General features: G+C 34.3%; 1 protein-coding gene across 1 annotated transcript in view; it reads right to left on the bottom strand.

Annotated features, from left to right (window-relative positions):
* Positions 1-7,384: 7,384 nt before the first annotated feature.
* WDR49 (WD repeat domain 49) overlaps positions 7,385-24,792 on the bottom strand; it is a 136,271-nt gene continuing 118,863 nt past the window's right edge. Inside the window, 1 exon segment of the mRNA XM_081072548.1 lies at positions 7,385-7,583. Within this exon segment, the coding sequence (XP_080928674.1) occupies positions 7,453-7,583 (131 nt within the window). The 3' untranslated portion in view covers positions 7,385-7,452.

Below are 24,792 nucleotides of genomic sequence, written 5' to 3'. Positions count from 1 at the left end.
TAATTAAAAATATATTAGTTTTCAAAACTAATAAATATATTAGTTGTACCATATAAAAAACTAAACAGAAAACTTTCTACCTATTAGAATTTTCTGTCTTATTAGGACAAATTACCACAAGAAGACTCTAATACCAGTTTTCAGACTACGCATCATCTATTAGAGAAATAGGCCATAAGCTAATGGTCTCTTTTTATAGTCCTTCAAGAACCAGTCCAAAATATAGAGCAATTTTTTAAAATATCAAAGGATAAATTATAATTCTGGCACATAATAATTAGTAATAATATACCTAAATAGCTATATGATCTTTTTCTTATCTTTTCCTGTGCTTTTAAATGGGATAACTGTAACTCTGATATCAAGAGAACCCTCTGTCCAGACTACTCCAGAAGGGTTAATAGATCAAAAAAGAGAAACGGAATAAAAAAATGAACACACTCCTTTATGATTTGGGACCTATAACATTATGAAGTTAATGTATTCTAAATTGATTAAGTAATCTGGCTTTTTACAATAGGAATTCTCACACTTTATGAAATGTATAGGGCAAAATACCCCCAAACCCACATGTACCTTTCCAAAGAGAGAAAAGAAACAAAATTACAACTAAATATAAATGGTACAGCTATAACAAAAGAACAGAGCATTAAAAAAAAAATCAAAGAATAACTTGACAAACAACAAATATAAGAAAACTTCAATTGAAAACTATAACCGATTCACAACAACACAAATGACACCCTATTAAAATACTCTCCACTAACACTGCAGGAAATTCAACCCAAATTACATCTTGAACAGAATGAATTTTGCAATTTTACCAAAGACTTGTGGAATACTACACTCTAAAGGACTCATACATTTTAGCAACACTAATTTTACCTTACAGATAACACACTTTAGTAACCCTTAACAACCCACAGTTTAATGTTATTAGGAAGTAACCTTTCATTGGAGGTAAAGATGAAAGCCTTCAAAATAATGTATTGTGAGCCTTAAAGAAATGAAGAACTATAATGCACACCATTAGGAAGGTCACCATGACCAACGAATGGGTTAAGAATCACAAAAATCACTCTTACATATAAAGATTACTAATAGTCAAACATTCTCCAAAACTGAGCTGTGGAGTCATTATCTAGATATTTCAAATTGTTTTCTAATATATGAAGTTAAATCTATTTGTCTAGATATACAAGTTGCAAAGGAAAATGTAATCCAAATATAATCCAAATTTAATTAAAAACAATTGTTAGAAAATAGTGTTTTGATAAACTACAAATACAAATATATATATATGCTATCAAGCAAATGTTTTACTGAGGATTAAATTAGAATATAAGATTGTAAACAGCAGCACAACAATAGTAAAAGCTAATGAATCAGAGAAGTTATACATGCAAAATAAATTTCTGTATATCATTTTCTAATATATTCTATATCTCAGAAAATTTCTGCCCAAATGTTGGTTTGTAGATATATAGTCAAAATGTTATCAGTACTTTTAAGTCATCAAGTGGCACTCCATTAGGTACATCTTTATGTATTTAGTCTGTGTTAGAATAATAAATAATATTACATAATAATATTAAATAAAATACATAATTTTTACTTATAGTAAAACCTGGAAGTTTTCCTCTCATCATTATTAACAACGTCAATACTTAAAATGTGCATTATTTGAGCATCTGTTTATTCTAGAATATTTCTAGACACTTAATGAATTATAAGTGCATACAAAAAATTGGTTTTAAAAATTCACTTACCTCATTGGCTTTTGGATTGTATCTCATCAGAAATCACAAAGTACTGATGAACTAAACAACCTGACGAATAGTTCTACAAGAATTTGATATTTAAATTTATGACATCTTTTAAGGAGAATAAAGAGTAATATGCTAATCTGATAAATTTAAACAATATCTACCAAAGTTCATTGGAATGTATTCCTATTCTATTAAATACTCAGGGTCAATATTATAGCACATATACTATATTCAAAATCTATTTAATTTTAAGATACTTACCCCAAATTTGCTTCTGAGTATTCACGGTAATGTTATAACTAAAATATGCCTTCTGGGAAACACTAGTACATGGAATACCTGATCGGTCAAGGCCAACTCTGTTTATCTTGAACACTGCTTGATTAATTCCTCTAAAACCAAAGCAGGTGTTCACCACATTTGTATAAGAGGACTCACATGATCAGGTTAATTACCAGTGATGAAATATCGAAGAATCGAGAGAGAAAACAATAATAGAATTTTAAAAGATCATTAAGTTTGTATTATTATCTCATCCATTATTTCACTTCTTTTATTAGTAGAAACTGAATTTGAAAGAATGTGCCTGTGCTTGTAAATTTGCTAATAATTAGTTCTTTTTGTTTCTCACAGGACTCCCATATCAGATTACCAATGTATTCCATCATAAATATTTCAGAATGCCTATGAGAAAAATAAAGCTAAATCAAGTCCAGAGACAAATTACTGGACTTGATTTAGAGACAAATTACTGCTGCAGCATTCTCAACAATTTATCAAATTATACAATAGTCAAAGGAATTTCCTGTGGATATAAGGCCCATTTGAATCCTTCAGAAAAAAACTGGATATTGAAGAAATATAATATTTATGTTGAATAAAAAAGACCAGATTAAGATTATTGATTTATCAAATTATATCAAGATAATACTATTCAACATAAGGAATTTGATAATAAACATAGGTTTTACTTTTATGTGATTTTTAAATTTTACACCGTTTCGTCTACAGACAGTTCATTAATAAAAAAATATATCATTGCATCATTGAATGGGTTTTGATGTCATTGTTCTAGTTCAAATCAATCACGTCAGTGGCAATCAGCTATTAAACACATTAGATTATTTGTTAGTGGCCTCTGATAAGAGAAATGAAAATTTAGTTCTAGACTCAGAGATACAGAAATAAACTGATGGTTTCCAGAGCAAAGGAATGTTGGAGAGCTGGGTGGAAAAGGGGAAGGAATTAAGAAATACAAATTTGTAGTTACAAAATAGTCACAGGGATATAAAGTACAGCATAGAGAATATCATCAATAACGTTGCAACGACAATGTATAGTGCCAAGTGGGTACTAGACTAATCGGGGGGAATCACTGCACAAATTACATAAATGTCTAGCCATTATGCTGTACACCTGAAACTAATATGAAGTGATACTGAAAGTCAACTGTAACTGAAAAAACAAAATAATTTAAGCTTTAAAAAGCATGCTCCAATTACAATTAAGCAAGTATTCACTATTGATTACTAAATGTAATATTGTTTCTGATAAATTCATTAAAAAGAAATAAAGTGAATGTAGATACCTTTAAAAGGAATTATTTTTGAAATACTTTTTCAAGGACCCTGTTAACAATTTTCAGTCCTAGTAGGGCTATAGCTTAATAAGAGGCCTGAGTAGCCTGATGACTGTTATTGGCCATAATCTCCTAATTTACCACAATTCTTTTTTTTTTTTTTTCAGTTAAAGTGTATTGGTGTGACAATGGTTAGTAAAGTTACATTGGTTTCAGGTGTACAATTCTGTAATACATCATCTACATATCACATTTTGTGATATATATCGCATGCACCATCCAGAATAAGTCAGACAGAAAAAGTTGAGAACCATATGATTTCACTGATATGTGGGATATAAAACTGAAAACAACAAAGGAAAAACACAAACAAAGAAACAAAAACTCGAAGACTAACATTTTTAATTAACCATCTAGGTATCTCTCATTTACTTTTCTAAATTCTGGGAATCTAATCTAATATACACTTAATCTAATATAAACAATCTCATTTCCAGCTTTTCACTTAACAGTGTTAGAGATAATTTTCCAGAACACAGTTATGCAACACAAGAACACTATCATTCTTTTTGTTCTACTCTGCAATTACAAATAACAAGTCTGAATGTCCAAGACTGTCATTCAATCAATGCTCTCTTACCCATGTAGTGACACCAGCAAACATCCATCACAAGTACACTTGGCTACCAAATTATTATGTCTGTACATTACTTGGATCATAATGCGATTTCCCCAGGAATAGGCCATTACTTTTCCTCCTAGTGACAGAGACAGACACTCTGTCTTAGTAAGATCATTTAATGAAGTTGTTCTGTAAGGACCTTATGGTAGAGCAGTTCATGAAGATTACATTTTCCTGTCTCTTGGGAAGTAAAAAGCAATGGCCATGAATTTATCCTCCCTGATTTAAGCTACTTTAATATCTTTTTAATAAAGATAAACTAAGTGTCCATAAAATGTTACTGCAAACCTATTCAATATTTTCAAAAATCTGTTTCTTCTACAACTCTATTTTGCCCCTAACACATCAGGAAAAACAATTATTCATTAGTGACAGCCAATATGTTTTGGTATAAATTTGAGCACCTTCACTGTCACCCCTACTGTAAAAAAATAAACCTGGGACTATGTATAAAACTATAGCAAGGGGTGACAGGTTTAATCTCATTATCTTTCTTCACATTTAACAGTTTTTTTTTAAACTAAAAATATATTTAATTTCAAACTTTAAAAAAATATAATCAAATGCTCTCATTAATAAAAAAAAGGACTTAAAAGTTAATTCTTCCATGGATTAATTTCAGATAGTTTTATCCTTTATCAGTTTGTTCCATATATTTTGGGTGATAAGAGGAAAATGTTCTGAAAAGAGAACAGGTTAAATTATGTTTAATGTAAATCTTCATACTACAAACAAAGTAGCCTATTTAAAATGATGGCACATCCTATTTTAATATGACAAGTTCTTTTCACGGTGGAAAACTGGATCTTAAATAAGTAAACCTAAATGTTAATTTCAGAAATAGCTCATAAAGTCTTCAGTTCTATTAACATTTGGTAGGTGAGATCCTGCTACCTATCTAGCACAATTAGATGCTATAAGGTATAAAACTAAAACAATAACTAAATATCTTTTTTTTCTTTTTATGTATGCATTTTGTTCCTAGTATTAGAAACAATAACATTAAAAGAGACTTTCATAACTTTAAAAATTCTATTCTCATTAAATATACTTGTGCAATAGTTCCTCTTAATTCCTTTCACAGAAGAGGCACTGAAGTTAACTAAGGATGGGATTCGGGTCACACACAGCATAGTACCTTGTACACGTAGTAGGCTATAGAGAGGTTTGTCTATCTGAACTAGACTATTTCAGACTAATCACTTCAAAGTCATCTGCAGGAGTGAAAAAAAAATTAAAATATGTCTAGTAAAATAATTTCCAAGTTTACCAGAAAAACTAGTGGGCCCATTCAATTTTTTTTAAATTAAATTTATTGGGGTGACAATTATTAGTAAATTTACACAGATTTCAGGTGTACAATTCTGTATTACATCATCTATAAATCCCATTGTGTGTTCACCACCCAGTCAGTTCTCCTTCCATCACCATATATTTGACCCCCCTTACCCTCATCACCCACCCCCCACGCCCTGGCCCATTCAATTTTTGCTTAATAAACCACTGCATTTTATTTGCCTCCATTTGTGTATGTCTCGTAACCAAAATAGTTCTTTGCATATACCTTCAATAATAGGATGGATGATGAACGGATGGACTGATGGATGGGGAAAAGAGCCTTCATAAAGTATTTGGCATTCATATTACATCTTTTTAACATCTTTATATTCTTTTAAATTTCTGGAAACGCAGCTCAAGTTTCACTCCACTGTACTCTTAACAACTTATGATTCATAAATCATATGCTCTAAGTTTGAAATGATGGATTGTCCAATCAAACCTCCCAAACCTGTGGAAGAATTTTCTGCAATATCCCTGTGAGGGAATCAGCCTCTGCCTGAACATGTCAAGAAATCCTTTGTCTCAACCAGCCTTTTCATTTTTAAAAAATAATTCACTTTGAAATGCTTTTAAATTAACAGAAAAATTGCTAGCATAATACAAAGAGTTACCATCTCCCTCTCTCCTTGTCTCTTAGTTTCCCCAATTGTTAGAATTTCACCACATATGTGTGCTCTATCTATATAACTAATCTCTATCTATCTGTCTGTCTATCTCTATCTTTCTCATACGTATGTAGATACGTATATGCAGTGTGTTTGTGTGTATATGTATATAGAATGCCTGATTCAGGATGCACTTAAATGTAGGTGGAGGAGGGAACTGTCTCCTGAAAACCTTTTCTCTGCCACCCTTTCTGCCAAATTAACACATTTAATCTACTGATGATGTAAATTCTATTGTTAGAATTCATTCCACTAACTATATACTAATAAGTGAGTGAACAGAATGGTGAAGGGCAAAATATATGGTCTTTGGAGAAGAGCAGATCTGGGCTCCTATCCCAACTTTGCCATCAATAACTAAGCACTCTTCTAATGGATCCAAATCTCAGATTTTTAACCTTGAAATAGATACATCTTATATCATTATTGTGAAGTTTAAACATGATGAATTTTGCAGTAACTGGACAGAATAGGCCCCTACGCATTGTTCGTTATTTTCTTTATTTGTGGGTGTTATTGCAAAATTCTTCTCAAAATACAAATATTTTTTAAAGGACTCCTTAAAATATTAATGTATAGTAAACAACTAAAGCTATCTCAATGAAATTATTAATTATTCCTATAGGACACAATAAAAAAGCAGCATAATAATAGTGATTGCTAGATGATGATATTTATAAAGAAAAATGGATCAAAAAAGTGAAGTTCAAAACCAACATCTCCTATTTGACCTTCCAAATAGACGGAGTCCTTTATATAGCCCCAGTCCTTTTTATTTCTTTGTATTTATTTTTTTGAGGCTATTACCTCTTTAGTTGTACTATGACACCCAATTTTAGAGTACATTATAACAAATTATAGAAGTAGAACTTATGTGGTGATTTCTTGAAAAGTACATAGAAGAATGGATATAAATCAATGAGAATTAATAGAATAGCTGATAATGACAAGGTCTAATTGCATGATCAGAATCATTTTAAAAAGCTAGGAAGTGTATATTAGTGGAAACTTTTTTTAAAAGTCAAGTTTGTAGATCTTCACTGTGTAAGTACTTTTCATATTTAATTTCAGTGAGGGTTTCACAATGAAAATTGACCAAAACTATTTGTCTATAGAAGCAACCAAAGGTGTAACTGGTAGGAATACCTTGTTCTGAAATTGTACATTTTTTATATATAAAAACACTTGAGAATAGATAATACCAATTGATACTGCCCTCTCTTTTGTCCAATCTTTCTTTTATTGAGAATACAGAGAGAATAAAAGGTGATAGATAAAAGCAGCACTAAAATATCGACTGAAAATAAAACTTTCTGAAGTTCAAATATAAAATAAAAATAAAAGCGGTGCAGAATTCTTCATTCCTTTTCTGCACTTCATATACATACTTTATGTGACAAAGTATTTTTCTTTCAATTATAATTGCTTCTTATTTCTTTTTATCTTCACTTCACTACTTGTTTTTTGACACAATTGTTTGGCTCTTTGTTCACGATCCAGAATGTCTTTGGGAAACAGGTTTTTCTCAACAAACACAGCTTTCAAAGCTACAAAATGATGAAGAAAATGACATGTAAATTATATTTGGGAAGGGACCCATTAAATGAAATAGTGGGGAAAAAATTCTCAAATTTTACTTTATCTAAAAAAGTCTATGTTTCTTAAACCAAGAGCTTATTCAGGAAAACTTTCTCTTAAGCTTCTGCTATTCCTTTGACATCAGTTTAAATTTAAAAGTTAAGTTTTAATAGTTAGTTCTATTAATGTATTTATATCATGATAGAGATCCACCATTTGACGGAAGACTAAAGAAGATTGTGTTTTCCATTTTTGTTTTTTAATCTACTTAACAACTACAAAGTACTCATAAAAAGCCAAGAACAAATTATTCTGTATTGAAATAAGACAATCAAAATAATCAAAACACAGTTTGACTATCTGCATGACTAAACAAGCACATCTGCAATCGCATCCTTAGAAGATACTTTGATCTGCAGGGATCTGTGGCTTCAGAAAAAGAAAAAAAGAGAGACAAATTATCCCCATGAGTGGTTATATTGTGTATCAGTGAGAAGTAGGAGGAAACCATGCCATGCATTCAAAAATGAATTTTGGCTTTTTGCTTAATTTTATCATTTCAACAAATGTTTACTGAATGTGTGATATTCATAATGTTCTGTGCTCAGGAGTAAATGGGGCACAGATATGACAAAGTCACAGGCTTTCTTTCAACTGAAGTAGAAAGCAGAAACAGTACCCAAATAACCAAAACATTATATACCATAGGATACAATTCTAAGAGAATATAAGCAATGTAAATTGTGGTTTAGCATACAAAGAGATTATAACAATGTACAGAAATCAGAAGAAAGCCATAAGAAGCAGATATTATCTGAGGGGAACTTAAAATTCAGAAAGGATTTTAATTGATAATAAGGACCATGGAAAGGTTACCAAGGGGGAAAGGAAATGTCAACTAGAGGGAACAAAGTACATAAAAGTGTGGAGAAATAAGAACTATTATTCAGGGAACTCTGAATAATTCAGTACAATTTAACAGAAGTATAAAATATATGAAGGAGATGAAAGTAGAAGAGTTTAGAGCTGAACTGAGGAGCACTTTAAATGCCAAGCCAAGGAATTTGGAATAAAGAAACTATGTATAAACAGTGAAACACCTCACTGTATAACAGCATCTATCTATCTATCTATCTATCTATCTATCTATCTATCTATCTATCTATCTATCTATCTATAAATAATAAAAAAATACGCAAAACTCTCTGCTACCCGTACAATCACGACTATGTAAGCCAATGAGCTTTCCCCTTTTTCTCTTGGCTATTATACAAGAACAAGCAGGAAAATGAGGAAAAATAACTCTGCAAACAAATGCCACGTTCCATGTTCAGCAAAACCCAAAGCTAGATGTGACCTACAGTCTATAAAATATGAAGAAGGGCATTCAAACAGCTGAGATTGGGCAGAAGTTACACAACAAAAGTGATGAGAGTGGAGAGTGTAAGTAGGCCATCAGTAGCAGCATCTCAGAAAGTGCTAGCAAAAAAGACACTCACTAAAGAGGAGGGGCTCAGCTGGCAGTACAAATACTTTATCTTTCATTTATATCTATGGATGGAAGCAGAGGTGAACAAGACAGGAAACAAAAGCTCTCCCCTACCTCCTTTGGTTCAGAGAAACAGATGAGGCAGGGCTACATAAAGAATCACACCCAGGAGCTATTTTTCGCTAACCACAGTCTGCCCCTGTGGGTTGTAAAAACTGAAGGCCTTACTGATCACACATTACAAGCTTTCTTCCAGGGACCTACTACAAATTTCAGGTCTAAGAAAAGCCAACTCATTAAAAAGCTAATTAATTAAAAGAGGCAATTTAGAAAATTAATAACTGTCAAACCATCGACACAAAGATATTATAAGCAAAATTCAAAACAAAACAAATTTTTAAAAGAGCAGCAAAAGTAACCAATACATGAACCAACACCAGAAAAAGGTTGCCATTGGACAGATAATATTGTTACTGGGCATTTTGCCACAAATTAAATTTTAAAACTTGAAAAGGCACTTGCCTCTATGAAGGAAGATCACATAACAGAAGGGAAAGAACTCAGAGAAGAGACTAAGACATGGCAGGAAATAATGAAATGTGAGCTGGCAGTACTCAGGAAAATACAGGGAAAAAGTATCACAAGTGAAAATAGACATAATGGGAAATATGGAGTATACAAATGAGAAACTCAAATATAATTAATAAGATGAAAATTAGAAAGAAAACAAATTAGAAAGGAAAATGGCAGATAATGGAAAAAGTAGATCCAACATAAATGGGGTGAGTTCTTAAGAAGACCAAAGCACAAAAAATATTTAATGGTATGTAATAAATCTTTCCTCAAATAAGAGACAACTTGACATATATAGATAAAACATACAGTCATCTCTGGGTATCCTTGGGGAATGGGATACAGGATCCACCTCCAAGTGCCTAATATTGAATGCCTGGTATACATATCCTTTTATATACTTTAAAACGATTGCTAGATTACTTATAATACCTAATATGGCGTAGATATTATGTAAGCAGTTGTTGTACTGTATTGTTCAGGGAATAATAAGAAAAAGTTACTCTACACGTTCAGTATAGACTCAACCATCATAGGCCTAGCTATATAGTACATGTCAGCAACAACATAATATTCTTTTTTGAATACTATGAATCTGAGGTTGGTTGAATCGGCCAATGAAAACATCATGGATACTGAGATCCAACTGTACTGTGTACCTGGAATAACAGACTCAAAATAGTCAAAACCAAGACATAGCCTAGTAAAGTGATCAGACTTTAAAAATAAAGACAGAATCATTTGGCAGCCAGAAAAAATGAAGAAGTCACTTAAAAGGAGAGAAATCTAGCTTATGTTGGATGTCTTCATGGCCATAAGCAATACCAGAAGACAGTAAAGCAACACCAATACGATAATCAAGGAAAGAATAAGTGAGTTAAAGGTACTGTAAATATCCAAGCTGTGCGTCAAATCTAAAAATGACAACTAGTTTCAATATACAGGGTATTCAGGACCTATTGTTTCCAAGAGTCCTTTTTAAGAAAATTACTGAAAAACAAATTGAGAAATGACTGAGGAAAATTTGGAAAAAGATTTGATACCGAGCATTGAATATATGTAAAAGTAGACATGAGATTAAAACAATGTGGAATTCAGGACGAAAAAATAGATGTTAAATACCAAATGCTTGACAATGTAGACACGATACAACTGAAAATTTGGAGGCTAAGGGAGAAGATACTTCACTCATGGTAAATCAACAACACCTAGGAGACAAAGGACTTAAACCAAGTTAAGTAACAGCACTATAAGAAAATTTAACAAAGTAAAAGTAAGCACAAAGATCATATTATTGAATATAATTGTGTTGTGGAAAAGGGGGAGGGGAATGAAAAAACATGCTTATTTTACCATCACTCAGCATGGATCTAATATTTAACTGTCTTAGAGAAATTAAGGGCTAGAAGAATTATATCAACCTATGATTATAAAAGTACCACTAGAACAAACTGAAAACAAAGAAAAAATTACAGATCCAGTGACAACCTTAAAAATATAGAGACAATAAAGAGCGTAAAAGAGTATGAGAAACGCAAAACCGAGCTGTCTAAATATCAATAAGGTTAAATGTGTTCAATTTCATAATTTTTTTAAAAAGGAGGTTTTTTTGTTTTGTTTTGTTTTTAGTTGGATCAAAAACAAAACCCAAAACACCTCTAAAATAAAATGAGTCAGAAAATTTGAAATGCAAGAATTGGAAAAGTATACTTGGCAAATAAAAACCAAAAGAAAGCAGGGCTCAAAATCTAAAATCATTAATGCATACAGAAATTCTCAAAAGGTACACAGAAACTCGTAATTATGGCTGCTGGAAATAGGTGCTAGTAAAAACTGGACAAGTTAGCATCACGGAAAGGAAAGAGACTTTTCATTGAATATTGTTTTAAATGTTCTAAGAGTTGAACTGTATAAATATGCTTTTTTTTTGTTTGTTTGATTTTGTGTGTTTTTTTTTTTTTTTAGCAACCATGAATAAACCCGGAACTACCTCATAAGGGAAGCTACATATGAAAATACTTTCATTTTGCCTAATACCACAATAGGAGATGATGTGGATTTCTGTACATTAGCAGTTGGTCCTGTCCCACCTGACTGCAGATTAGCACTTCAGAATCACAAGGCTTTCTGAATGTCTTAGAGCTCTCTTGAGATTCACCGTGGAGCCAGAATATTACTTCTGAAGTAAACTCTAGCTGTTTTTACTGATGTTTGTCACTAAATTAGACAAATAATTTTCAATGTAATTAACTGGTTTTCAGGACAATTAAACCGATAGCTAACTGATAGGCCCTTTTAAGATCTTGAGAGAAACCATCTTGCCAGAATAATTCATTTTTTTATTTTTAGTTAAATATGATTAAAATATTCATATGTAGAGATGGATCCCTGTTTTCTGGGCCTGAAGCTTACAATTTTCGAATCACTCTTTTAAAAAAGCATATAAAATTACAAATACAAAATTATTCATAAAAGTGGCTATTTACTTAGGATGAGAGAAAAAATATCAACAAATTACCGGAGATTTGTAGAGTTGGGTTCTTTTCTTCTGAAATCTCTTTTAGGAAAGATACCTAACATGCTTACCTGAAAATGATTGCTGCTTGCAACCTGGCTTCTGCTCTTCACCTTGTATGCTTTAAAATTCCCAGCAACTTTCCTACTGCTCTTAAGGATCTTTGTAGGTGAAGCCCATAAAATAACTTAACCATCATTGGTGTCATTAGCAATCTCCTTTATGTGGCAAAAACATCTCAAAATTAACCTAACACCCTCTAAAAGGGAAATAGTAATCATTTCCTCTCACTATTCATAGTAATAACATCTGTCAGGTTAATGGCATGAGGTTTTCTTATGATGATGTGAGTGAGTCTGCAATGGATTATGGTTCATGTAAGAAACTATTAACCACTTACTGAATTTATTTAAGATTATAAAAGAAAGTCTTGAACCTTGCTCTGATGACATGTTTTCTTGATGTATTAACTTGGCAAGGCTAACATCCCAGTTATTCAATCAAACACTAATCTAGGCGTTGCTGTAAAGGAATTTTGCAGATGTAATTAAAGTCCCTAATCAATGGATTTTAAGTAAGGAAGATTATCCTGGATAATCAGGGTGAGCCAGACTTAATCAGTTGGCAGGTCTTCAAAGCAGGGCTGAGGCTCCTAGAAGAGGGAAGAAATTCGATCTCTGGACAACAGCTTCAGCCTGTGCCCAGCCTCCCATGATCTTCCCTTCCTGACTCAACCCTGTTCACTTTGGACTTTCTCAGTAAGCCCTTGTCATAAATTTCAACCTATGGTCCTGCTGGTTCTGCCACTTCCTGGAACACTGATCCACTTGCTATGAAATACACTGTTTACCACACAACACTGCAAAGGGTAAAGTGTTCCTACTGAGACCAAAAGACTGGTTGGTCAGGTTTCCTCTGGTTTGTAACTGTAATCTGTTGGATAATCCTTGTAAAGAAAATGTATGTTTATTTCAATAATACACCTTGTCTTAAAGCACCCTCAAGTTCCCACATAGGTGCTAGCATAAGAACCTCAAGTCTCAAACTTCTTGCTTTCCAGGCCCCACAATTTACTTAGAATCTCAGAGAGCAGTTCTCTTAGAAATGTTAGCAATAGCAAATGTATATGGATTCTTGGGGTCACATTCCTTCTTCAAATACCCTAAAGGTTTCCCTTCACACTTAAACCAGGCTACATGGACCCACTTGGCCTGATCCCTAACCCTCCCCCGCCCCGCCAACTTCATCTGGTGCCAGTCTCCATAGCTCTCACTCTGCTCCAGCAGAACTGACCTTCTCTCTGTCCCTGGAACATGTCAACCTTATTCCCACCTCAGCAGCTTTACACTTCTGTGCTCTCTCCTTGGAATATTCTGCCCCCAGTTCTTTGGGGGTTGCTTCCTTCTTTCAGGATTCAGCTCAAAAATCAAAGAGACATTCACTGATGCTCATCCTAGCACATCCTCTCACATTATCTTGTATCATTTTCTTCATACCTCTTACCAATTTCACTATCCAAACTTAACTTCTTATATGTAGTTACTTATTCATTGTCTATCTCTTACCTGGATGCTAAATGCAATGAGAGCAAAGAATTTGTTTGCCTTTATACTCCACATACCCTTAGCACCAAGCATGGTGTCTGGTACCTGGAAGGTGTTCAGCAAATATCTTTGTTGAATAAATGAACAAATAAAGGAAGATACTTCCAAGCATGCAAAGGGGTGGGCTCAGTCCCTACACTTTAGAATTCTTGCATTCCAGAGACCCAAGGGCTCGCTCATGGGGAAAGGAGGGTGGTTCTCCATGTCATATATCGGAACATCCATCTACTTATCTCAATCCCTGCTCATAAACATCCACATCTAGTGTTGTTGGTAACCATTTATATTCATTATTTCCTAACTAGGAAAATATGATATTTATATTCATCACTTCATTTGATAGTTGGCTGCCTGACAAGATTTGTTATAATGATAACCAAAAGGTGTTTTTAAAGCAATGAAAATAAAAGATGTAATGGTCATGAAGCTATTAAAACATTTTCACTAAAATAAAATGATTCAGTGATTTTAATGGAGCAAAGTTAATTTTTTGTCATCTGATCCTTCCCTCCCCACCAAATTGGCCACTAAGACATGAAAAATAGTGTCAAACCAAGCAAAGGCAGCCTGGTAAAAAGGGACTTGGTGACTATGTCAATATAGCACTGCAATGACCAGCCATTGATAGCCTATGAGTGCACAGTATTCTGAAAACCTTCTCTCTAATTCTTATCCTCTATGTCATCTAGATAAATACTTCTCAAACTTTAATGTGCATGAAAAATCACCTAGAAATCTTGTTAAAATGCAGATTGTGATTCAATAGCTTTGACCTGAGGCCTGTAACGTTACATTTCTAACGTGCTTCCGGGTGATGCCCATGCTATTATCCACTGTACACATTTTGATGTCATGGTTCTAATTCTAAATCTAGACTCTAGGTCAGTATTGCCAAGCTGTCATTCAACTTTCAGCATCATCCAGTAAGAGTCACGTGACAAAGCAACAGAGTGGTGAAGATTAATTAAAATGCTGTAATAGTCTACAAATGACTCTTGAATGATTGTTATTCACGACCTATTGAGCCTTTTCTTCCCTTTGTTTTTAAAGACAATGTTTAATAGTATTTTTAGGTTTACAACAAAGTAGAAAGGCAGGTACAGAGATTTCTCATATTCTCCCTGTTTCCACACAAGAATAGCCTCCCAGAACCTCACCGGAATGGTTCCTTTTTTTTTTACCAAGGATGAATCTTAATCATCCCAAGTGCATAGTTTACCTGAGGGTTCACTCTTGGTGTTGGACATTTTTGGGGTTTGGGCAAAGGATAATGATATATGTCCCTTATTATATTACCATACAGAGTATTTTCACTGTCCTAAACAATTCTCTGTGCTCCTCCTACTCATCTCTTTTCCCCAATCCCTAGTAACCTCTAATTTTTTACTGTCTCCATAATTTTACCCTTTCCAGAATGTCATATAGTTGGAATCATACAGTGTATGCCTTTTCACATTGGCTTTTCTTACTTAGTAATAATCATTTAAGACTCTTCCATATCTTTTCATAGCTTGACAGCTCTTTTTTTTAAATGCTGAATAATATTGTCTGAATGAACCACAGTTTATTTATCCATTCACCTACTGAAGGATGTTTTGGTGGCTTCCAAGTTTTGATAATTATGAATAAAGCTGTGAAAAACATTCATTTGCAGTCTTTTGTGTGATATAAGTTTTCAACTCCTTTGCATAAATACCAAGGAACACGAATGCTGGTTTGACAAGGGTATGTACAGTTTTGTGAGAAACCACCAAAATGTCTTCCAAAGTGGCTGCATGATTTTTCATTCCCACCAGCAATATATGAGAGTTCCTGTTGCTCCACCTCCTCACCAGCATTTGGTGCTGTTGGTGTTCCAGATTCTGTCCATTCTAACAGGTGTATAAAGGTATCTCATTGTAATTTTACTTTGCATTTCCATTATGACATATGATTTGGAACATCTACTGAACCTTTTAAAAAAAATGTTTTCACAGGTTAATGACTTCTGTTTTGCATGACCCAAATTTTGGTAGGTGTGTATGACTTTTAAGATTATTTGGTGTTATCATATAAACATAGATATAAAATAATAGGAAGCATTTTCACTTCTAAAATCTGTCTTGTGCTCATTCTGGATCTTTAATTATTTAAATTTTACTGGAGTGAATCGTGTAGTAATATCTCGTTTCTTACTCAAAATGAACACATCTATAAATATTTTCTTCTTGTGCTTTAATCGTTTGCTTAAGTAAGAAGGGTTTTACAATATCAATGATTCTTTACTGATACTAGATTTAAGATTATATTCTAAAACAAAGATATATTAAACTAGAATTTACTGAAAACCTATATGTATATTTTTCACCTATAATTTAAGACCTATAGAGAAAAATTTTGTGTGTCAAAGGAAAACCATATATGTCTCTAGCACACCCTTCCAGGTGGTCAGATTCTGTCTGAGTTCACTATTTCTGAACTATTTTGTCCCCTCTTTGTAAATTGCAGGTTATCAATAGATATGTGGTAGAGTCTAATCTGTATGATCAGGTAGAGTTTCAATTGACTTCCTCCCCTTCTTTGGAAATATATAATACCAGTTTGGCACCTACCTGCAAACTGGATTGGAAAGTGTTACCTTGCACAAACTACCAAAATTTAGAAAATTTTCAATTCTTCCACTTTCCTTATCTGACTACGATTCTCCAAACTAACTTTCCTACTTCTCACACCTGCCTACAGCCCAAATCCCTGTCCAGATGCTATATTGTCTTGCAGATATCCTTTTCTCTCAGGATATCCAGGACTCCAAAACAACTGACCATTGCCATCAACTTGCCACATATCATTCAACTGGTTTTGCAGGAGTGATGCCAACAAGAATCCCTAAAAAACAACTTCTTAGATGCTGCTTTTCCCCACCCAGATTTATGATCACTTCTGAGTTGTTCAGTAATTGATGATATTTATTTATCATGAACAAAAATGGGGGACTGATAATGTTAAACTTTACCTGAGCCCTATGCTCCTGGAAAGCAGAGAGTTAAGAATCCTGCCACCCTTTTTTGTTTCGGAAACAGATACTGTGTTTCCCGAAAATAAGATCTAGCTGGACTACCAGCTCTAATGTGTCTTTTGGAGCAAAAATTAATATAAGACCTGGTATTATATTATTATGTTATATTATATTATATTATAGTATAGTATAGTATAGTATTATATTATAAAGATCCAGTCTTACTTTACAGTAAAAAAAAGATTGGGTCTTATATTAATTGTTGCTCCATATGACGCATTAGAGCTGATGGTCCAGCTAGGTCTTATTTTGGGGAAACACAGTAACAGCAAAGCACTACTCTGCTATCTTGTACTCTGAGGTAAGACCCTCTCTACCTTTCCTCACACATCTAATAAGACTTGTGGATTCACTGACCTGCCTCTGTAAGCTCAGGCCCCCTTCCTTTTCTCCGAGATGTTCCTTTTTAATGAATATTCTCTCTATTATGCAGTAGTCTGATTGAAATCACCTGTTTAATTGTTCTGATCATTTTGTCTTGACAGAAAAACAACAACAAAACAATTCACCTGAGGTTATCACTAATGCAGCATTTTCTCTGCACTGGAAGTTTTAAAGATTTACAGATACAATGTGAATTCATTATTGAAACCTGACCCAGAGACACTTCTAAGTAGTTTCCTGGTTTTTGAATCAAGCATATCAAAGAAGGGTTTCAAGCTGTTTGAGAATCCGCGGGGAACAACTTGGAAGCTGAGGAGTGTGAAAAGATGTCTCAACTTGAAAGGGAAAGAAAGAGAATACAAAAGGACATTAAAAACCCAGCAGGTAAGAATAAAAAGTCACCTGGGGATTAGGAAGTGTTTGAAAACTGTCCCTAGTTCTAAAGGGATAGTTTAGAACATTGAAAGTAAGTCTGGCACAATGCTTCTCATCATACAATTGCCAAATAACCTCCTGCACACTGTAATTATGGAGATTGAAGGAGTGTATGCAAAATGCAGTGCGAAGACTTTAGGGACACTGTAATGATAGCATGGAGGGGCGATAAATTAGTAATGGAGATTTTTAAAAACTCTCTTTTGTAATAAGCATTTTTAAATTCAGCAATTATTGTCCTGAAAAGATGAACAATTTTAAATAAAAGTGATAAAAATAGATATTATAGTAAAATGGTTGGTTTTAAAATCAGCATAAAAAATAGGCTGCCTAGGGAATGTGATTTGTGTACTATTTGAACAAGGAAGGCTGCACTTAGAAATATTAATAACATGGTCACCTGAATAACATGGACACTTCTCCTCTAGGGTCCACCTTTTACTACCTATGTGAGATTAGGTAAATTACTGTGTTTCCCCAAAAATAAGACCTAGCCAGAAAATCAGCTCTAATACATCTTTTGGAGCAAAAATTAATATAAGACCCGGTATTATATATATTATATTATATTATATTATATTACATTATATTATATTATGCTACATTATATTATGCTACATTATATTATGCTACATTATATTATATTATGCTATATTATATATTATATTATATTATATTACATTATATTATATTACATTACACTATATTATATTACACTATGTTACATTATATTATATTACATTATATTATATTATATTACATTGCGTCATGTTATGTTATGTTATATTATATTATGCTATATTATATTATATATTATATTATATTACACTATATTACATTACATTACATTACATTATATAGACCTGGTCTTATATTAATGTTTGCTCCACAAGACGCATTCGAGCTGATGGTCTGGCCAGGTCTTATGTTGGGGGAACACGGTATTTAAACCCTTGAAGCTTAGCTGCAGACTCTTGATGCCTATGCCACAGAGTCTATGCCACAGACTCTCCGTATAGAAAATAGGGACAATAATAATTCCTCTTCATAGAGCTGCTGAGTAGAATAATAATAAAATATCCATAAAGAAAATGTATCAAACTCTGATTAGGTGTCAGGCCCTGTACTAAGGACTTCACATGGGTTATTTTATTTCATGTTCTCGGCAACATTATGAGGATGGTAAATAACATGATGCCCATTCTTCATTGAAAAAACTAAGGCACAGATAGTTGCATTGACCTGCTCAAGGTCACATAGCTAGCAAGTGGTAGAGTCTTGATTTGAACCCACGCTAATGCTTTATTGTTTTGAGTGTTCCATGTTTTATTCCCTCTATAAATGGAAATTCCCAAGAGACAACCATAATCAATAACTTAGTAGAAATAATGACTGCAATTTCAAAGGTTAAAAACTAATGTAAAGAACCAGAAGTGGGTAAAAAGCACTCAGAGCCAGGTAAGATGATAAGATACCAGTTATCAATGTACTGGCCCTCAGCTCCAAAGCCACTCTTCACTGCTTGCTCTGTGATAATGGACTGGAGCCCCTTTGCCAGCTGGTGTGATGTTGAGCTCTGTCACTAGAGGGCACTGTAGGGACACTAAAGGAGAATGGATTTCTCTTCCAAGTGCGTGCTCTTCTCAGGAGGCTCCCACAGTGCATTTTCTCCAGCAATAGGCTCCTACAGCATGACCTCTCCAGTCCCAGGCTCCTACAGTGGCTTTACCAGCTCCAGGCTCCTGTGATGCAGCTATGGTTTCTCCAGAGCCCAGAGCCAGCAGCTTCTGTTGTCACCTTCTCAGGGCTTTACAGCAGAGTGTCACCTGTCTGCCACAACCAGTGAATGAATTTCCATAACACCCTGAGAGGCAAGTAGAGGACCCCCAGTGTGATTCCTCCCCTGCACTCCCTTGATGGCTTCTCAGTGAGTTCTAGACACAGCACCTCCCTGAGTATGGCTTCCCCTGGCACCCCTGAACGCAGACTTCCAGCAAGTTCCACCTGCTAGGTGAACATCTTCCTTGGTCTCTCTGTCTCAGGCCTAGGAGTAGTGGCCTCTCTTTAGATCTTCTATTCCTGTGTTCTTTAAAGTTATCTTTTATCTTTAGAGCCAATTTTCTATAATGCCCATGTATTACATCTAAATCAGAAAAAAAGTGAACTTAAAAATAAAACTAATTCTAAAACATGTTCATCTTAACTACAGTTGCTGTTCAGTTGCCATTCTTGGTCTTTCCTTCCTACTATAGTCAGTTCTTGGGAAAACGTTAGCCTTTCTTGGTAGATGTCCCACAGGCACCTCTGTCAATATAATCTAAAAACTGACTCTATAAACTACCTTCTCCTCCTGTATTTCCTCCCTCAAAAAGTCTTTTTTTGACATAGTTATCCAACCTAGAAACCTGATAATTACGTCTTCACATCTCATCAGGGGACATATTCCTTTATTTTTCCTTAATATTTCTCAAATTAGTTTCTTCCTTTTTGGGGCCTCCTTATCTTCAGAATAATAATAGATACTATTTAATGAATGCTAAGTACATGCTACTCATTGTGCTAAAATTAACCCACACAACTCCAAGAAGCAGATATCTTTAGTCCCATTTACAGATGAGGAAATTGAGACTTCGTAGCTTATATAAGTTATCCAGATATAAACAACTTGTAGAAGGTAAACTGAGGATTCAAAAGCAGGTACCTGGCTGCAAACAAGTTCCCACTACCATAATATGCTGCCTTCAGTTTAGCCTCATTATAATGGATCCACTACACAGTTTCTAGAAAGCTTTCTGAAATGCAAATGTAGTCATGCCACTTTCCTGTTTTAAACATTTCAACAGAAATTTTATTCTGGATTGGATTTAATAGGTGATAGCAGGCCATTCTTTTCATTGCATTAGATGGGGGGAAAACATAGGTAAATTCAGAAATAAATTTTTAAAGCCATCAGAGGACTGTAGAAGTAAAGATTATCAAATTAATACTCTAGAGATGACAGAACCCTTCTTAGATGAGCTGAGATTGCCAAACATTTTCTTCCCTTTGGGGATTTATCATGTCTGGGCATTTCTGAGAAGCAGGCCTACCACAGATAGAGAGACTATTCTAAGGGAAAATAAAACTAGAAAAGTTTTTGATGACTCTGTGGGTTGGTGTGATATACTGGAATCTAGAGAAATTCTATAACTATGGCCAGTGCTCCCCACAGGACACATTCTGAGTACTGGGATAGTGTGGGGGACTCTAGATTGGACTGACGAGGCAGAGAATGGTTTCCTACAGTTTTTCAGGACTTAGGAGACAATATCCCACAAAGGGAGAGGCCCAAAACATTTCAAGTCAGCAGCAGAGTAAATCTAACGAAGGCTGTAGCCCAGCACTGACCAAGCTCAATTTCTATTGGATTAACATGATCTGCCCCTCATGCTCTCTGTCGAACTAAGGAAAGGGTGAACTTTCTCTGGGAGAAAATAACATTAATTTCAGTATCTATGGATCTTTTATATATAATTTATGTCATACAATAAAAAAATTGTACAAAAATTACAGCACTTACAAAGAAGGAAAATGTGACCAATAACCAACAGGGAAAAATAGGCAGCAGAAGCAGAACCAAGGGTCATGTATATGTGTGTGTATATATATATATATATATATATATGTGTATATACATATATATATATATATATATGTATATACATATATATATATATATATATATACACACACACATATATATATGATTTGAAATTGGAAACTGATCACGTAGGTTTAAAAGTAGACTGGCAAAAGACAGGATTAGTGAATGTAAACACAAGTCAATATAAAATATCCAAAATGAAACCCAGAAAAGAAAATGGAAAGAGAAGAACATATGAAACACTTGCGATATGATGAGAAAGTCTAATACGTATGTAACTGCAATCCCAGAAAGACAAGAGAGTGGGAATTGGAAAGAAACCATATTTCAAAAGATAATGGCTGAGAATTGTCCAAAATTGAAGAAAGGTACATTCAAGAATTCCTATCAACCGCACACAGTATAAATATATAAAAAATAAATATTTATACACATCATGATAAAATTGCTGAAAAACAAGGATAAAGAGAAAAATCTTTAAAGCATCCAAGAAAAATAAGATATGACATTCAAACAAGCAACAATATTAAGAGTAGATTTTCAATAGGAAAGATGGAAATAAAGAAACAATGGGATGTTATCTTTAAGGAGTAGAAAGAAAGAAAAGAAAAATCCTGCTATCCAGAGTTTTAAACCCAGTTAAAATATTCTTCCAAACCCAAAATGAAATATATGCATTTTTCAGACACACAGAAGCTGGGAAAATAACTCACCAGCAGATCCACATTATAAGAAAAATTGTAGGAAATTCTTCAGACTGAAGGAAAATAATCTCAGATGGAAACATAGTACCACAAGAAGAAATAAAGAACACAAGAAAGAGTACTGTAACCTCTAGAGTAATCACTGAAAGAATAATACAAAGAAATATAAAAACTGAAAAATTAAAGAGATAAAATGGGATCATTTAGAATACTTGATTAAAACATTTTAATGATTCCACATCTCTGGCAAAATAAATGTCCAAGTCCTTAGCACACAGAAAAAAACTAAGTGCTCCATGATCTGGCCCCATTTACCTCTCTAGCCTTAATTCTACATCATGCCTCTTCTAGTACCCAGCTATTTGGAGCTACATGTAGTTCCCTAGCACACCATGTTACTCATACCACCTGACATTTGTGTATGCTATTCCATTGCCAGAAATATCATCACTATTTTTTCTTACCTGACTAATACCAACTTAACAGTTAATATGCAGCTTAGTCCTAATCTGGTTTCTCCAAAAACCATCTACAAATCTCCATGTGGTCTCAATACCCAGTGCTTATCTCTATTATAGCCCTTATAAAACATAATTATTTGTTTCCTTATCTGTCTATTTCATCAACTAGTCTTCAAGATTTTGCAAGGCTGGGTATCTACATGTGAGCTCTGTGTCTCCAGCATCCAGCACAGGGCCTAGCACAGAGAAGGTATTCAATGTCCACCTTAGGAAAGGCTGAACACATACATGAGCAAGCATTATTTCAGTGTCTGCTAGTTGAAGGGTCTATAATACTATGTCGAGCATGTTACAATTCTCTTCCATCCTCCAAACCTTCGTTTCTAAGTAGCATACCTCAAACTCAACACATTCCAGACTCAACTCTACTCCTATGTGTCAAACTCAGTTAACCTGTCACCATCTGAAGTCAGCCATTTCAGTAAACTTGGAATCACTTGAACATCTACCCTCCGTCATCACTGAGGTGTCTTTCCTTACATTATTTCCTTGGTGTTGATTTGCTTTATTCCTCCCTTACCCTTTTAATGCCTACTCATTCTAAGTCCCAGCTCAAATATGACTTCCACTTTGAATTCCTTCCTCTGTTTCAGCCAGAGTCAATAAATATGGTTTTTTCCTTGGTGCTTCCAAAGAACATCATCTGCGGTATTATGTGTTGTGCATTCTGATGTCCTCAACAGTTTGTATCTGTCTCTCCCTCAGGTTGACAAAACTATAGAAAAAAAATAAAAAGAAACTATTTTCACTTTCAGAGAAGGGAAAGGGAGAAATGCTGAAGAAAATTTTTAAAAAAGGCAAGAGAAAAACACATCCTTTTAAAACTGAAAATTACAGGAAATGTTTATATTAAGAAATTCAGAGGGGAAAATATATTTGAAAATGTATTAGTCTTTTACGTATTCGCATTCAGCCAGCCACCTCACCTCCCGCTGTCCAGTAGGACACGTCCTCCATGAGCAGTAGGACAATTCACCCGTGGATGGAGGAGAATGTATAGGGCCCCTCACGTAAGCAGGCATTCACATGGCTGAGGAGAGGTGATGGCAGTCCTGACTGTTGACCTCTCCCACCTCCTGCTCTCCAGCTTCTGAATGCCCCCTGTTGCCCATTTCTCTTGCCTCAGTTCTGATTCCTGGTCCATCTTAGTTTCCTTCTTTGTGCATGTTCTGTGTCTGGACTATCTTTCCATTCTATCCTGGCTCTCTGGCGCTCTTCTTAGTGTAGGTTCCCCAGACTCTCTTTCGTCTCTGATTCAGGAGGACCAGATAAGTATTCCCCATATTTATCCCTAAACATGAATCATCCTGGTGAAAAAGAATAGAATGATAGACTGAAAGCCCTGTCGGATGCACTAAAGTTTACTTGGAGCCCTGAAGTTTGTGGATTCATGTTTTTAAAAGAAATGAGCAGAAACCATAGATGAGCCTCATGAGAGCAAATATATGATGACAAATTTAGAAAAGAGGAACTCTGAGACAAGGCAAAGGAAGCTGATGATAATTAGACTGGAAACTGTGGCAATGAGGAGTGACAGCTGTACCTTGCTTACAAATGGAATTTCAAAAAAAAATTTGACCAGCTGTTTTCCCCTTCCATAGGGAACCAGTCAAAGAAGAGAGACCTAAATTTCCTCAAGCATGAATGAAAAGAAACGCCTCCCTCCTACAAGGTTATTATTTCTCAAGGATGATGTTGAATCCCCATCTCACAGGATTTGAAAAGTTTAGAAACCACAGATCTCAGAAGATGGTTCAAGTGTACTTCTGATCTTCTGACTGTTACAAGTTGAAACTTGCACTTTTCATTAATTATTTTAAATAAGCTCCCTGCAGTGTCCATATGCTTTATGAGTGCTTCACTGAGAATCAGGTTGTGCTGTCTGTGCTCCCACAGGGCCCCTCTATGTGGATAGGATGTTTGTACAGAAATTTTTCTTCAAATTCTTACAAACTCAGAGGCCTATAACAGTCTGAAAAATAGAGCATTATTTGGCATATCTTGTTTCCAAATCTTGAAAGAGCATTTCTTTTTATTTCCTAAGTTCAGCTTTCTGGTCCTCTCATCATATGAGCCTAGCACTGCAGCTGGAAGTCTCTAAGACAATACACTTTAAAGAGCCTCTATTGTAGTGTTCCACATGAAAAGAACAAAACCAGATTGTCAGAGACTGTTCTAAAACAGTCTTATGATGTCTCTTTCTCTGGTATCTGTTTTGAAAATTAACATTATATGAGGGGAGGGTTTTCCATCCA

This window comes from Rhinolophus hipposideros, assembly GCF_964194185.1.
Source record: "Rhinolophus hipposideros genome assembly, chromosome: 2".
NCBI lineage: Eukaryota > Metazoa > Chordata > Mammalia > Chiroptera > Rhinolophidae > Rhinolophus > Rhinolophus hipposideros.
This window is presented reverse-complemented; position numbering and strand designations above follow the sequence as displayed.